Genomic DNA, 15,849 nt, shown 5'->3' with positions numbered 1-15,849 from the left:
TTCGCGTCCCGCCCCGCCCCCTTATCCCGGCTTGGCGCGGCGCGCGTCATGGCGGCGGCGGGCGGGGCGCGTCTCGCACGCAGCGCGCCGGGCGGAGCGCTCGCCGCATTGTTTGCTTCGCTGGGGAGCGAGCAGCGCCTCGGCAGGCGTCCGAGAAGCTCCGCGTCCGCGTCCTCCGCCCGGCCGGGCCCCGAGCCGGCCTTAGCCGGCCGTGCCGGCGCCGCCGACCCCGCCCGAGCCGCGGCGCCCTGCGGGCCCGGAGCCGCTGGGCCAGCGCGCCCCGGAGCCCGGCGGGGCACGGCTGCGCGGCCGTTGGCGGAGGAGCCGCGGCGCCATTAGCGCCGCCTCGGCCGCGCCGGCCCCCGCGCCCGCCCGCCCGCCGGGCTCCCGCGGCCGCGGCGCCCCGAAGGTGAGTGTCTGACGGTCGCTGTTCGCCGCCCGCCTCGCCGGCCGGGGCGGAGATGCAGGCGCCATGTTTGGAGGCGGCAGCGGCGGCTCCGCATTGTCCGCGGGCGGAGAGGCCGGAGAGTCGGGCGGCGAGGCCCGGAGGCCGTGAGGCCTGGCGGGCGCGGGAGCCGGAGGAACTGAGAAGGCCGGGCGGGCGTGTGCCGCCGTGAGCCGGCGCGGCCTGGGACGCCTAGATCGGTGCCGGCGGCTTGCCCAAGAGGCCGGCTCCGGGAGGCGAGGCCGCGAGGAGATCGCGGAGGCGGAGGCCGCAGCCGGGTGGGGGCGGAGAGGGACACGGAGGCCGCGGCGGGGTCGGGGAGACAGAGGAGTAGAAGGAGGCCGCCGCGGCGCGGGAGGCGCGGCCAAGAGAATGGAGCGGGCGGCAGGGCTCAGGAGGCGGGGAAGCCGCGGGGCCGGGCGGGCTCTGGACGGCCGGGCCGCCAGTGCCGCTGGGGCAACTGCAGGGCCGGGCGTCGGACAGCGGAGGAGGCGGAAGGCCTGGGGTCTCGTGGCGTCTGCCCACGTCCTCGCCCGTAGCCTTGGCGGTGCGGATCGGGTCGCATTATGTAACAGATAGGTCCGATCTATTTTGCCAAGACAGGAAACTCCCTTGAAGAGGGACGAGCTCGGAAGATTTCCTAAGTCGAGCGGGGCCTGGTATCTCCGGAGCAAGCCCGCAAACTCCGTGGATGTGTGCAGGAAACGAACGCGCGTGCGCGGCTTTCTTGGGCCTTTAGGAGAGAAGCAACTTTCCTGTGCTTAATTTGCAGAAAACACTACTCCTCATCGTGTACTGCAGTTGTGACACACTTAGACACACCTAGGAAGCCGCCCCCTTAATGGAGGACATTCACTTCACCCTGCTGCGACTGTTTTAGAGTATCTGTCATCTGGTAACATGTAGTTACAGAGTTTCGGTGTTATTTAGTTACTGTTTTATCACGTGTTGGGTCTAGCACTGTTCTGAGTCTGTGTTTACTCTTCGAACGGTTACCTTAGAGTAAGGTGTGTCTCTTTCCTGTGTGCTTTTACAGCGGGGGGTGGGTGGTTAGAAGCTGAAAGAGTTTAAATGGCTTGTCTACAAACTGGGCAGGAAATGAAGAGCATGGAGTCTTTCCCTCTTTTTGCCAGCAAAGCTGTTTAGGATGTGTTTAGTGCAGTTATTTCTGGAGAAGCATGCTTGGTGCCTTTGCTGATTCCTCCATGGAAATGCTTGTTCCTGCATAGAGCCAGGGGGTCAAAGTGCTGGGTATATGAAAATGAGGAAGCAGATGAGGTTGTTGGTCACTGTGTTGGGCAGTGCTGCTAAATGCCCTCTTTCCCCTGGTCACAATCACATTTTCAAATTACAGAGTAGCTGTGGCCATTAAGTATTAGGTTCAGTTCTTGTAGAAAAGTGGTTTAAAGACCTTCCAGTGCTCACTAGAAGAATGTGGGATTTGACAGGCTGGTTACAGTACTTCACTGTAGAGGAGAAAATTACATGTTTGTCTTTAATCTGGGAGCTGTTGCTTCTGCCTGCCTCAGTAGTGAATTGTGAAGCATCCGGGGTGCACTGTGGTTCTTTCTGTGCAGAGTATGGTGCTGACACCTGGATTTGCACCTATCTCACCTCAGGGATGCTGCTAGAGGCCTAGGGCTGGCTAGGGTTGCTTTGATGACAGCTCCCTGAGAATCCAATGTTGAGTAGGCACCTGGAAGTGCCGCAGATGCAGGTGCATTGGGGTCTGGCTGACATACAGTGTCTTCATAGAGATGGTATACAGAATGTGGGTTTCTGCAGCCTGTAAGGTCTGTCTTTAAAAATGCATATAAGACTTGTAGAGATTTCCTTTTGGGACTTAAAATATGAAGTCTGCTCTTTGAGGGCCTTTTCCCAAAGACTAGTAAGGTAACAGTGAGTTGTGAATTCAGGCTTCCTTGAGAACCCTGCTTCTGGGCTTTCAACTTGGTATGTTTGGGAGTCAGTCTTACTCTACTTCTTCTTGTTAGTAAAGTGGGCTTGTTCAGCGGAAGCCGTGTGAGTGGTCCTGGCCCTTGTTATTCCATGTGCTCATTCTGTTTGACTAGTGGTCCAGAGTGGGCATGTCTGCTCATAAGGTACACAGACACCAAGTCAGATCAGAGAAAACTAAAAGTTGAGGAGTCCTCTCTCTACAAGGAGTGGAAGTAGAGTCTGAGAGCTCCCTGGTTTTTGTCCATACTAGAAATGAGCAAATCTCTGTATTGAAGTTTTCAGGCATGTGAACCAGAGATAAGGGGTAGGGGTGGGGTCTCTGCAGGCCGTGGTTTGAGGGAACCCATCCTTTCTTTGGAGCAAGAGCTGAGGATTTTCAAATCTATCAAGAAGAGAGCAGAGATGCCACGTGATACCTTGCTCACAGCTAGGTGTGCTTGAAGAGTGTATGGTTGAGCACAAGCCGGGTCTGGCTTGAGTGAAAGGGAAAGGCTGATGCTGCCCATGGGTGGCACTTTTCAAGGATGGTCACTGCTGAGGCATCCTGAAAGCTACGTTGGGGTCTTGGGGCAAAGAGATCCCACAGACCGCCTCAGCGTTCACCTAAGTCCTGTGTAGAATGTGTTTGTGGAAAGAATGGACTACTTTATGCTCTTGAGTTATAGAAGGTTCTGGCCCCCAGAAGGAAAGTTTACAGGAGCAAAGGAGACCTAAGGGAGTGCTAAGAGTAGTGGCCACAGCAAGGCTGCTTTGTGGCCACAGGTCATAGTCTCTGTTGTGAAGTCTGTAAGAAAAACAATCTATGCTTAATAACTCTGGAGATGATGTTGCTGATTGTAAGTTTACTACTGTTGAGTTGCTCTAAAAAGGTGACTTGTGGGTGGAATGCACCTGTGCCCTACCTATTCAGCAGAAACCCTGAGGGCCGCAGCTTCCTGCTGTCTCCTCAATATCAGTACCTTTACCTGGATGTTGGAGGCTTGCTGAAATGTGAGACTTCTTAGGAGGATTTAAACTCTGAGCTTTGTTGGTGGGCAGTTTGTAAGTGCTACCCGAGTGTCTTTTGTAGTCTTTGGTCATCCTGCATGGAGGTAACTTTTTCTTTGACTTTATTTTAGGTAATCATTGCCAAATGAGGAGGAAAGGACGATGTCATCGAGGTTCTGCAGCGAGGCATCCTTCTTCCCCGTGCAGTATTAAACACTCCCCCACTCGAGAAACATTGACATACGCACAAGCTCAAAGGATGGTGGAGATAGAAATTGAAGGGCGCTTGCATCGGATCAGTATTTTCGATCCCTTGGAGATCATACTAGAAGATGACCTCACTGCTCAAGAAATGAGCGAATGCAACAGTAATAAGGAGAACAGCGAGAGGCCGCCTGTTTGCTTAAGAACTAAGCGTCACAAAAACAACAGAGTCAAAAAGAAAAACGAAGTCCTGCCCAGCACCCATGGCACACCGGCTTCAGCCAGTGCTCTTCCTGAGCCCAAGGTGCGGATTGTGGAGTACAGTCCTCCGTCTGCACCCAGGAGGCCCCCTGTGTATTACAAGTTCATCGAGAAGTCAGCTGAGGAGCTGGACAATGAGGTGGAGTACGACATGGATGAGGAGGACTACGCCTGGCTAGAGATCGTCAACGAGAAGCGGAAGGGCGACTGCGTCTCTGCTGTGTCACAGAGCATGTTCGAGTTCCTGATGGACCGCTTTGAGAAGGAGTCCTACTGTGAGAACCAGAAACAGGGTGAGCAGCAGTCCCTGATCGATGAGGATGCCGTTTGCTGCATCTGCATGGATGGGGAGTGCCAGAACAGCAATGTTATACTCTTTTGTGACATGTGCAACCTGGCTGTGCATCAGGAGTGCTATGGGGTACCCTACATCCCTGAGGGCCAGTGGCTTTGCCGACACTGCCTGCAGTCTCGGGCCCGCCCGGCGGATTGCGTGCTGTGCCCGAACAAGGGTGGTGCCTTCAAAAAGACAGACGATGACCGCTGGGGCCATGTGGTATGTGCCCTGTGGATCCCAGAGGTTGGCTTTGCCAACACGGTATTCATTGAGCCCATCGATGGTGTGAGGAACATACCTCCTGCCCGGTGGAAACTGACATGCTACCTCTGTAAGCAGAAAGGCGTGGGTGCCTGCATTCAGTGCCACAAAGCAAATTGCTACACAGCATTCCATGTGACATGTGCCCAGAAGGCTGGCCTGTACATGAAGATGGAGCCTGTAAAGGAGTTGACTGGAGGCAGCACCACGTTCTCCGTCAGAAAGACTGCTTACTGCGACGTCCACACACCTCCAGGTTGCACCCGGAGGCCTCTGAACATTTATGGAGATGTTGAAATGAAAAATGGTGTGTGTCGAAAAGAAAGCTCAGTTAAAACGGTCAGGTCTACATCCAAGGTCAGGAAAAAAGCAAAAAAGGCTAAGAAAACACTGGCTGAGCCCTGCGCTGTCCTGCCGACTGTGTGTGCTCCTTATATTCCCCCTCAGAGGTAAGTGCATCTGAGCTCACATGGGCCAGGAGGGAAGGACTTGATGGAGGACACAAATCAGGGCCTGCAAGAGTCCTGCCACATCTCTGTCCCACCTCCTGACAGTCTGTGTCCTAAGCAATAGTCATTCATCCCCACTGTCCAGTGGGGCGTACGTGTAAGAGGAGTCACAGGCTGGGGCAATTCAGAGTCTGTGTCACCTGTTGGCTTTGATTATAAGGTAGGTATGGGAGCCACAGCCACGCTAGCAGTCATTCAGCCCGGGGTTCTGGGTCTCACGGCATCCTAAGTTTTCTTTCTATCTATAATGCCGTTAGATTCCTTTATTACCAGATTTTAGGACCTTGTAGAAAAGCATCTGGCTGGTGAACCACCATCCTCAGTGACCATTGAGGTGAGGAAGTTAGAACAGGAGCTGCTGCCAGCAGGGAGATGCTGGTCTGTTTTCCTGCTCCCCTTGAACTCTCAAGGATCCTCTGACTGTCTCCCGAGTGCTGGGATTCAGGGCGCTCTGACCATACTTGACTTCTTTGCTGCTTATGTTTTCAAAAGTGCACCCGTTGCTTGGTCTGCAGAAGGGTTGCTGTGCAAGGCCCACATTGTGTGTTTCTGGTGGAGGACTTGTCCTCCGTGTTCAGTTTAGGGATTACCTTAGCTTCTTCAGTCTGCCTTGGGCTGCCCTCTCTCCTTGTGTCTTCTGAACTTACTCTGTGGCATGCTGTTTTTTTTTTTTTCCCCGTTATTTCAAAAAATGTTCTTTTTCACATCATAGCCTGTGGATGCCAGGTGAACCCACTCTTTTTTTTGCATCCATTTGAACCCTTTTTTGAGCCTTGAGGAAGGAATTTTCAAGGGTGTGGGCTTCTAATCTGGTCAGATTAGTAAAGCCCCAAGATGATGAAGTTCACGTGAAGCTGACAGCTGCCCTAAAGCACCTTCCATGGGGATTGTTAACAGGGACTCTAAAAACACGAGTTCTTCAGCACACAGGTGGACAGTAGATTTCAGAGGCTTTTTTTGGTGGGGTATATAGGAGATGGTGAGATCAGGTTTTTTGTTCCTTGGCTGTCCTAGAACGCCTATAGACCAGGCTGTCCTGGAACTCCCATCTGCCTGCCTCCTGAGTACTAGGATTAAAGACCTGAGCCGCCACCACCTAGTTCAGAGGCTATCTTTAACGTAATGAACATTAGGTTTTTTGTGTGTTATCATGAATGTCTAGTTTGAAGAAATTAATCATTCTTACTAGCATGCCATGATTATACTATGGAGTTGGGCGTTGTTGTGCCACAGTGGGCTTACTGGTTGAGCTGGGAGCACAAACATAAAAAGAGCTAGCAACTGCCTTTGTATTAGAGTTTAAAATGGGTAAATGCTGTTTGTTTTATAGACCTATACCTACTTCTTAGAGTCAGTGAATCAAAAACAAATAGAAATCTCAGAACCCCTTGTTCAGAGAAGAGTCCTGTTAGAAACCAACATACCTCTAAAAATTTCAACCTAACTTAAAAGATGGCATCTCTGGGATTTCTGCATCTATAGAGGCAGAAAAGATAGGGTTATATGAGGAGCTGCTCATGAAAGTATAGCTTTACCAGAATCGAAGTAAGTGAAACAGCAATCCATCGTGGCTTTCTCTGGCCAGCGCCAAGTATTCTGTGTTCCAGGTGATGGTGCGATGCTGCATCTGTCCTGTGGTTCCTGATGTTCAGGTTTCAGAACATGAAAGCTGCCAGGTGGGTGGGACTGTTGCATGGAGGATCTGCAGGTGACAACCAAAGACTCTGACCTTCCGAGCCATCGAGGAAAGAACTTGAGGCTTTAAACCTAAATCTTCCAGGGTCTTTTGTAGAATATAGCAGATAAGAGGTGCATTGTGGCCCCAGTGTTCTTCCCCAGACAAGGTCTTGTCTGAAGGCCAAGACTGCCTGGGGCTTATGGAGTACCTGTCAGGTGAGCACAGGCCTCAGACTTGTGAGTCTCTTGCTTCAGCCTGTCAAGTGCTCACTGTCCTGTCCTGGCTTGCCTTACTTTGTTTTGTCCTGTCTGTTTTGTTTTGTGACCGGATCTCACTATATAGTCCAGGCAGGTTTTAAACTGCCAGCCTCAGCGCTTGAATGATGGAATTGCAGGTGTAAGCCACCATGCATAGCTACTTGCCACTGCTGCTGCTGCTGCTTTTTAAGATTGACTCAGTTTGTATGTGTGAGTGTTTTGCCTGTGCGTATGTATGTGCACCATGTGTCTGACTGGTTCCCTCCAGTCAGAAGAGGGCTTCAGATCCCCTGGAGCTGGAGTCATGGATGATTTTTGTGAGTCACCAGTGAGGTGGAATTGAATCTGATTGGAGAGATCCTTGGCACCAGCTGTAAACCAGTAGGCTGAGGGCAGGCAATGCTGGGCATCATGGTGCACACCTTTAATCCCAGCCCTTGGGAAGCAGAGGCAGGAGGATTTCTGTTCAGAGTTCATAGCCATTCTGTTCTACGTGGTGAGCTCCAGGACAGCCAGGGCTATATAGAGAGACTCTGTCTCCAAAAGGAAAAAAAAAAAGTTTAAATTTGGGGAAGGTTGAAGAAGGAAGGTCTAGTTGTTTTGTTTTTTTTTTTTTTTTTTTTTTTTGAGGCAGTTTTTCTGTTGTCCTGGAACTTACTCTGTAGACCAGGCTGGCCTTGAACTTGACATTTTCCTGTCCCTGCCTCCCAAAGGTGTGCACCACCACACTTCCCTGCCAAGATGTTTTTTTAAAAAAAATGTTTTGGTGTGTGCTTTTCTATGCTCTTCTGAGGGAATTTGCTGTTACCCTGCTCATTCACTTCATTCTGTCTGACAGAGGAGGAAAGAGAAGGAACAGAACAGGTAAAGGGGAAAGCTTTGTAGTCCCTCCCCTGAAGTATCAAGCCTGGTAACTTTCCTGCCCTAGCCATATGGGGCCGGATTCTTTTATCTCCAGAGCAAGTAGCTGCAGGTGAGTGTGAAGCTGTGTCTGCCGAGGTCTGCGGCGTGACTCTGGGATGGCCTCTGTGCACTTGGGTAATTGCTGTGCAGCTCACTCAGTCCTGAAGCCTAGAACGGACTTGGTGCCGGCTTAGCAGTGAGACTGAGGCACCTTCTATTTGGTTCACACTGCCAGTCTTTGGTCTGGCTTTGGGAAAAGACCAAGTGGCATGTGACCACTTGATGCACTTCATTAGGTAGACTAGGTCTTGCTTTCGCATATAGTATTCTTCTGGCTCGGGTTTTGTACACACCCCTCCTCCATGTTTCTGGTGGTTTAATGTATAGCTAGTTCTGGACTTACAGTTTGACTTAACAGCTAGCTAGCTTGCTTGCTTGCTTGCTTGCTTGCTTTCTTTCTTTCTTTCTTTCTTTCTTTCTTTCTTTCTTTTTTGGTTAATAGCACAGCTGTTTGTTTGTTTTGAGTTTTAGAGAAAGGGTTTTTCTCTTATGTGGTTCTGACTGTACTAGAACTCTCTCTGTACACATCCTGCTGGCGTCCAACTTAAAGACTTTGTATCCCAAGTGTTGGGATTAAACATGTGTACCAACACACCTGACTTCTCTCCTCCCCCATCCCCCAGTCTGTCTGTTCAAATTTTTTTGAGAGTCTCACTATGTAACCTTGGCTGACCTGGAGCTTGCTACGTAGGCTAGCCTTAGATTTCCGCCACATCTCTGCCTCCTGAGCACTGGGATTAAAGGCATGTCAGCAGCCTGCCTGGCTTATCAGTTTGAAAAATGGTACATGCAAAAATACTATGTATTCAGTAAAAAATAATGTAATTGGGATTTGGTCTTTCTTGACTAGTGGTATGTCTTGTACTGCCTGTGGATGCTAGACATGGCGCTGCTGTGAGCTGCAGCTTCAGTGAGCTGCACACAGGATGGCTGAGCACTTGGTGGGGAGCTGCGTTGTTTAACTGGGCTGTTGGGTAGCAGAGCTGCAGGAAATGAGCCTGACTTGTGTGAGGTGATCAGCCTGTAGCCTCCTCCTGTCGGTGAGCATCTGTATTGGATAAACATTTCCATCTGCCATTGGCTGTATCCCTTCCAGGTGGAAGCCCTGCCCAGCATGTCCTGAGAGCAGTGGAGGGAGGGCTTGCTGCTGTGCCAGGGCCTTGGAAAGCAGGCAGAGGCATCTACAGTGGTGATGCTGGCGAAGGAGCATTTAAACAACCAACTGAAAAGCACACAGTGACAGTCTAGTGTGGAAGGAAGGCAGAGCCCACCTGCCAGCTGGCACGTGCAGAGCGAGGAACTCCATCTGAGAGATGAGTGGGTCCGCCTACTCATCGCAGCAGCGTGCCCTTAGACAGCTGGGCCATTATCAAGCTGAAACCACTGTACACCGACTCTTCCACCATCTGGACACCTTCCTCTAGTGGACCTGGGTCTGTTGTCCCTGGGAACTTAGCAGAGAGGACATCTCCAGTATGGCTCCTTCTTATCCTAGTTTTTTCTTTGGCATAGGTAGAAGTAGATACTTACTTAAAAGTTCATTGCTGGGGCAGGCTGTTGTTTGGTCTCACTGCTGCTGCTGTGAGTCAGACTCTGAGCTCAGCAGGACTCCCAAGTTTGGCTGTTGTAATTTTTTTAGTGATAAATTTTTTTTTTTTTTTTGGTTTTTCGAGACAGGGTTTCTCTGTGTAGCCCTGGCTGTCCTGGAACTCACTGCCTCCCAAGTGCTGGGATTAAAGGCTTGCGCCACCACCGCCCGGCTTGTGATAAATTTTCAAAACAAAAGAATAAAGGGAACAGAAAGGACCGCATTAGAAAAAAAAGGAGTGCATTGGATCACCCAGTTGCTAGTGTTCTGCTGTGAATTGTGTAAATCCTTATATGTAGGTGGGGGAGGGGACCTTACATGGTCATGTGCCCTCAGGGCATAGGTTCTAAGTTACCTTTGCAGTGGCGAAGGACACCTGCATGTCCTATCCTGTATGTGCCCACCTTCTAGAGGTAATCTTGATGTCTGATGGTTGCTCTATACCTGTTCCTCCAGCTCCATGCTCCACACAATACTCAGGCCCTGTGAGTCATAGGAAGACCATTCTGATACCTGCTGTCTTCTTAGGTGCCAGAGCATTGGGCCACATGGAAGGCCAGAGGGCCTGGAGGTAGGCAGGCCAGTCACTGGCAGGACACAGGGTTGGGGTGTCATCTCTACCGACAGCATCTCAGCTGTTGCTCAGCTTTCCTGCATTTGGATGGTTTGTCTTCTGTGATGCCTGGAAGAATCTTTCTTCCTTTCCAGTTTGTTTGGTGTTTCCTTCTGGCTCACTCAAGTTAATGCCTGAATACGGAGTGAGTCTTCCTCCTGTGGTTGTCTTAGAGCAGTGGTTTTCAACTTTCTTAATGCTGTGACCTTTTTTTGTTTTTCGAGACAGGGTTTCTCCGTGGAGCCCTGGCTGTCCTGGAACTCACTCTGTAGACCAGGCTGACCTCGAACTCAGAAATCCGCCTGCCTCTGCCTCCCAAAGGCATGCGCCACCACTGCCTGGCATGCTGTGACCTTTTAATATACTTTCTCATGTTATGGTGACCCTCAACCATAAATTAGTTTTGTTACTATTTTATAACTGTAGTTTTGCTACTGTTACGAATCATAATGTAAATAATTTTGGAGATAGAGGTTTGCCAAAGGGGTCATGACTTATGGGTTAAGAACCACTGGTCTACAATATTGCTGATCTTTTTTGTTTGAGACAGGTCTGTGTTCAGGCTGACTTAGAACTCGGAGATCTACCTGCCTCTGCCTCCCAACTGTTGGGATTAAAGGTGTGTGCCGTCCGTCATGCCTGGATGTTTCTGAGGGTGTTGTTCTCTGGCGTTTAGTTTGACATCTTTGTTGATATTTCAGAACAAATCCAGACTGAGGGTTGTTTCTGCCTGGCCAGCCAGTCTTTCCTGTGATGATTGGAACGTTCATCCTCAGGTGTATTCCTTCTCTGTGGGGCTTTTGTCTTATATTTGTGCTGGTTTGTCAGTTACCTGAGGAGGTGGGGAAGTTACCCACCACATAGGACATGGGCATGGTGAGGAGAGGAGTGTCTGAGAGGGGCTGGTCCCTCATAAGTAGTCAACCATATGATAGTATTTATAATACTGTTGGCATCTAACAGTTGGCATGTCACCTCTGAGGTCTTGGCCCTGCTCATTTTCTGTGGCAAGTGTCGTCTTATCGGCAGCCAATGAAGATGCCAACTTGCTAGCTCTCTTGGGGACTAACTGTTGTGTGTTTTGGCAGTTCCAGGTTTCACGTGGCCATCTATTGACCAGAGAGTAGGGTGTATGGTCTGTGTTTAGAAGTAAATTGTAGACTTTTTGAGTGAGTCCTTGGAGCAAAAAAAACCTAGGCTTTAAAATGATACTTTTTTTTCATGACGTAATGATTCTATTCATTGATACTGGAAGGTTAGAGACTCTTGTCAGCATGACCATGGACATGAACATGGTCCTGAACATAAATAGAGTTTCATTATAAAGATGTAGGATGTGTAGGAAATGTTGCATTAAGAAAAGAGGTTGGTTTCTAAAATTTCACTCTCCAGAAGTGACTGTGTGGGGCGTCTGGAGAGATTGTGCGTCTATGCACATGTATGGGTAGAAGCTATCTTCTTTTCCTGTGGTTCATGATTTTTGCCTAGGAAACGCTTATGGAAAAACCAGAGATGAACATAATCTGCATTATGAAGTGTAGCAGAGAACCATAGTTACGTTTGGAGGCCTGTAGTCCCTGTTTCCATCCTCATTCTTATAACAGCATTCACATGAATCTGGAATTGGTATGCACTAGTCATCTTTTGGCAAGGCTTGTCTTCTCATTTCTAATTTACAGCTGTGATTTACAAAGGGAAAAACAAGCTTTAAGAGGTACAGAGAACCCATTTACTCAGCAACTTAACTTCAAAAGTTCCTGTGACTGGCTAGTCCTCCCTTGCCTGTCCCTCCCTTTGTCCCAGCCATGTGACTGTCCATGACTCTGCAGTATAGGAAGATCCTTCTCAGAACTGTAGATTGATAATTACTGATGGAGTGAGTGTTGGTCGGTCCTTTTCTGTGTAGAGTGTCTCCAGAGGTCAGAGTTTTCCGTGTTTCCTGCAGGAGCCCTTGGAATTGTTTGTTGAGGATGGTGTGAGGGGGCCTAAGTGCCTGTTCCCCTATATTGCTGGTCATTCCTGCTGCAGACCTTCCTGCTGGCTCCCAGCCCCATAGTTACTTACCTCGTGTGTTCTTGGTCTGGTTCCACAGCATTGCTAAGCACAGAGGTAGCTCATAACACTTGGGGCTTTTTACTGACTGTCTTATGACTGCATGGCTGTCCCCATGACATCAGTGTTCTATAGGAATACTGATAGAGGGACTACCTCGCCACTCACAGGGTTTTTTGTTTTGTTTTTCTATTTTTTGAGATAGGGTCTCTTCATCAATCCAGCTGTCCTGGAAATCACTATGTAAACCAGACTGCCTGCCTCTGCCTCCCTAGTACTGGGATTAAGGGTTCTTACCACCGTGCCTAGCTGATATGAGAGGGTTACTTGGTGAGGCCCCGTCTCAATAACCACAACTCCACCCACTCCACTTTCCAATACCACCCTCTCCCCCCCAAATAAAATTAGCCTTTTGTGACTTTGCTAGGATATAGGATTTTTGGTTTTATATTGATAATTATAAATTTTAGGTTATCTTCGTAGACATCTGAGAAAGGTAGGTATCTGAGAAAATTGCAGTTTAGGTAGGCTTTTCTGATTTCTCAGCTTTTGTTACTCAAACTCAGACAAGACCTGCCTGTTGAGCTGCCCAGAGGAGGATTGACAATGATACTATATGGTGTATCTTGCTGTATGTAGGAATTTTTTATTTTTATTTTTTTTTAAAGCAGTCTTACTGTGTAACCCCAGCTGGCCTGAAACTTGTGTGTAGCTCAGGCTGGCTTCCAACCCACAGAGGTCCATCTTGAGTCTCTGCATCTTGAGTGCTGGGGAGAATTCTTAAAAATAAGTAATATTTAATTCATAACGGAGTCACTTTTTTTAAAAAAAGCCTAGTTATTATTTCCATGGGTGAATGTTAGTATTTGACTGAGATGGAGTTAGCCCCATTTTTCTTGCAGTTCTTAACTTTTTGAGACAGTCTCTCTGTGCAGCTTAGGTGGCCTCAACTTCACCATCCTTCTGCCTCAGACTCTCAAGTATTGGGTGGCAGGTGTGTGCTGCCATGCCCAGCTTTCTTCCTGGTTTGTTCTTACTGAGGTGCTAGAAGAAATCCTGGCTGTCAGTCTAATTAGACTGTATAGAAGTGGCTTTGCTGTGGCAGTGTGTGTACAGAGTTACAGGGTGGCTGTGAGCAGTGAGTGACCTGACAGTGAGTCACCTGCCATCCTCACTTTGTCAGCATCTCTTCACACTTCTCAGCAAAATGGTCAGTTCATTTTTCTCTTGTATTTTTGTTTTTGCTTATTAGCTGTATTTAGGAAGGCTTGAGAAACGTGACCGTGGTTTGTGTCAGATGAGCCCTTGCTCGTTGCAGCCCCTGCACAGTCCCCTCCCATCGCTCGGGGCTGTAAGTGTTCTAGTTTGTGTAGGGTTTGTGTATCCTCTAGATAATCTTGGTTTATTTGTGCCTTTGACATAATATCTGTATCAGATTTTAGTTAACCAAAAAACTAATAGATAAGGTTGGTAGGTTGTTTTTTGTTTGTTTGTTTTTTGTTTTTCGAGACAGGGTTTCTCTGTGTAGTCCTGGCTGTCCTGGAGCTCACTCTGTAGACTAGGCTGGCCTCAAACTCAGAAATCCGCCTGCCTCTGCCTCCCAAGTGCTGGGATTAAAGGCGTGCGCCACCACTGCCTGGCAAGGTTGGTAGTTTATAGAGATATTTTGAGCTCACAATTTGGGCATCACATCAACTTATTTTGTGTCTGAATCACATTGGAGCAGTAGCATGGTGGCGTGAGCATGTGTGGGAAGTAGAACTGGCGCAGAGAAATGGAGGCCCAGAGCACGGGAGCGGCTGGGCCAGCCTTCCTGCTGGGTACCTATCACCCCCAGGGATCTGGGGTAGACATACAGAGTAGAATGGTGCCACTGGTTCCTTCTAGCGGTCCATTTTGGTCATGTCTACTTCCAGGTTCCTGTGTGCAGTGGGTCTCAGGTCTGGCTTGTGTTGGTTGCCTGACAGTGGTATGGTTTGGCCTGTTCTCCCTGTGCTGTGTTAATACAGCATTGAGTGTGGGATGAGCTGGTTAGAGTTGGACATGCTTGCTCTTGGCTGGTCTGCTTCTGGGGACCGACCGTCCTGGTTTTGGAGCCTGTTGCTCACTTTTCTCCAAGGTGTGCTGGTGCTCACCGGGGCTGAGTCAGGCTCTGTGTATAGTGTTTGGAAACATACCTGTAGGGCGTATTTTAAATGTATTTTTTATTTAAGTCTTGTTTACAATTTGCAACCTATCCACAGTTTCCCAAGTTCTTGCACTGGAGAAGGGAGTGGGGCTAACAGGAAATTGGAATCTTAATTAAAGCAGATTGCTAACCATTCTTTTTTTGATTTTTAAATTGTTAAAAAAATCTGTATCTGGCTGAGTGTGGTGGTGCACATTGATAATCTCAGCACCTTAGAGGCAGAAGGCAGAACTCTGAGCTCATGGTTAGTCTGGTCTATAAACTTATATACTTTACATATAGACAGCCATGGCTCACTATGTAGAGAAACCCTGTCTTGAAAAAACAACAGAAAACAAACAAGAAAAATCTTGTGTCTCTGTACTGTCTCCTGTGAACATTAAAATAACCATCAGTGTTAAATATCTGTTTGCATGTTGTTGGGATGTAAACACAAACTGTACCAGCATTGCAGCTGTGAAGTGGCCAGGCCTCCTGACCTGTGGACGTAGTTTCCTGTGGGACTTTGGTCCATCCTCAGGTGTCTCTTGATTGCCTTCTGTTGCAGCCTGGTCTCTAGTCTCCATCTGAGTGTCTTTTGGTGGCTTTGTCATTGGAGATGATGCTTCATGGTCTTGGTGTCTGACACACCCACACTGAACATATAGAACCACAGAGGGGCAATGCGTCATCTAGCGGAGCCCAGCTAGGAACCTCAAGGTTTGAAACGTTCTCAAGAGCAAGCTAGCCTTGGCAGAGCTGGGCCTTCTATGTACTGCTGGCGTGTTTTGATTTTTTTATAAAATTGGGATTTGCATTATTTTTTTTTTGCATTTTTTATTAATAAGCGAACTTAGAAGTTTTAAAGCCTATTCTGAAATTTTGATGTGTGGAACAATGAAGGAACACCTTCTTGTAGCTTTTTGTAGTTTCGTTGTTTTGAAATTGTGCAGTTTGGTGGAGTTTGTCTTTCAGTGTCTTTGTGAGGGACATTGAACTCTTCTGTGGCATAAAACAGCACAGAAGCGCTCTGGCCAGCATTCACAGGCCTGAGGGCTTTGAGCACCCCTTCTGCAGAGGTTTTTACAGCTTGGCACTGCTAGTCCCCAAAGGACGAAGTTTCTCAGAAGATGGTTGTCATTTACTTAGAGCAGACTATGTTCCCAGCCTGAGCTGAGTAGGCAGGCTGCTCTGCTTTGGGAGTTTCTTTTCCTTCTTTCTTTTTCTTTTTCTTTTTTTCCAAGACAGGGCTTCTCTGTGTAGCCCTGGCTGTCCTGGAACTCACTCTGTAGACCAGGCAGAAATCCACCTGCTTCTGCCTCCCAAGTGCTAGGATTAAAGGTGTGCACCACCACTGCCTGGCTTGTTTGTTGTTGTTGTTTTTTTTTTTTTTCCCCTTAAGATTTATTTATGTAGGTGAGTACACTGTAGCTGTCTTCAGACACACCAGAAGAGGGCATCAGATCTCATTACAGATGGTTGTGAACTACCATATGGTTGCTGGGAATTGAACTCAGGACCTCTGGAAGAGCAGTCAGTGCTCTTAACCGCTGAGCCAGCTCTCCAGT

General features: G+C 48.7%; 1 protein-coding gene across 5 annotated transcripts in view; it reads left to right on the top strand.

Moving 5' to 3' along the window:
- Nucleotides 1–252: 252 nt before the first annotated feature.
- Brd1 (bromodomain containing 1) overlaps nucleotides 253–15,849 on the top strand; it is a 48,904-nt gene continuing 33,307 nt past the window's right edge. For 2 of the 5 annotated variants that reach the window (XR_013103415.1, XM_034516326.2), the window contains exons 1-2: nucleotides 254–409; nucleotides 3,523–4,903. Coding sequence is in view for 4 of the 5 variants with exons in the window: in XM_034516326.2 (XP_034372217.1) it covers nucleotides 3,537–4,903 (1,367 nt within the window). In the remaining variant the exon portion in view is untranslated. Of the gene's footprint in view, nucleotides 410–3,522; nucleotides 4,904–15,849 lie in introns of all 5 variants that reach the window. The other 3 variants (XM_034516328.2, XM_034516327.2, XM_076911847.1) reach the window with 2 other exon arrangements.

The sequence above is a fragment of the Arvicanthis niloticus genome, chromosome 13 (assembly GCF_011762505.2).
Source record: "Arvicanthis niloticus isolate mArvNil1 chromosome 13, mArvNil1.pat.X, whole genome shotgun sequence".
Taxonomy (NCBI): Eukaryota; Metazoa; Chordata; class Mammalia; order Rodentia; family Muridae; genus Arvicanthis; species Arvicanthis niloticus.
The sequence above is the reverse complement of the archived record's forward strand: the minus strand, read 5'-3'. Positions and strand labels throughout refer to the sequence as shown.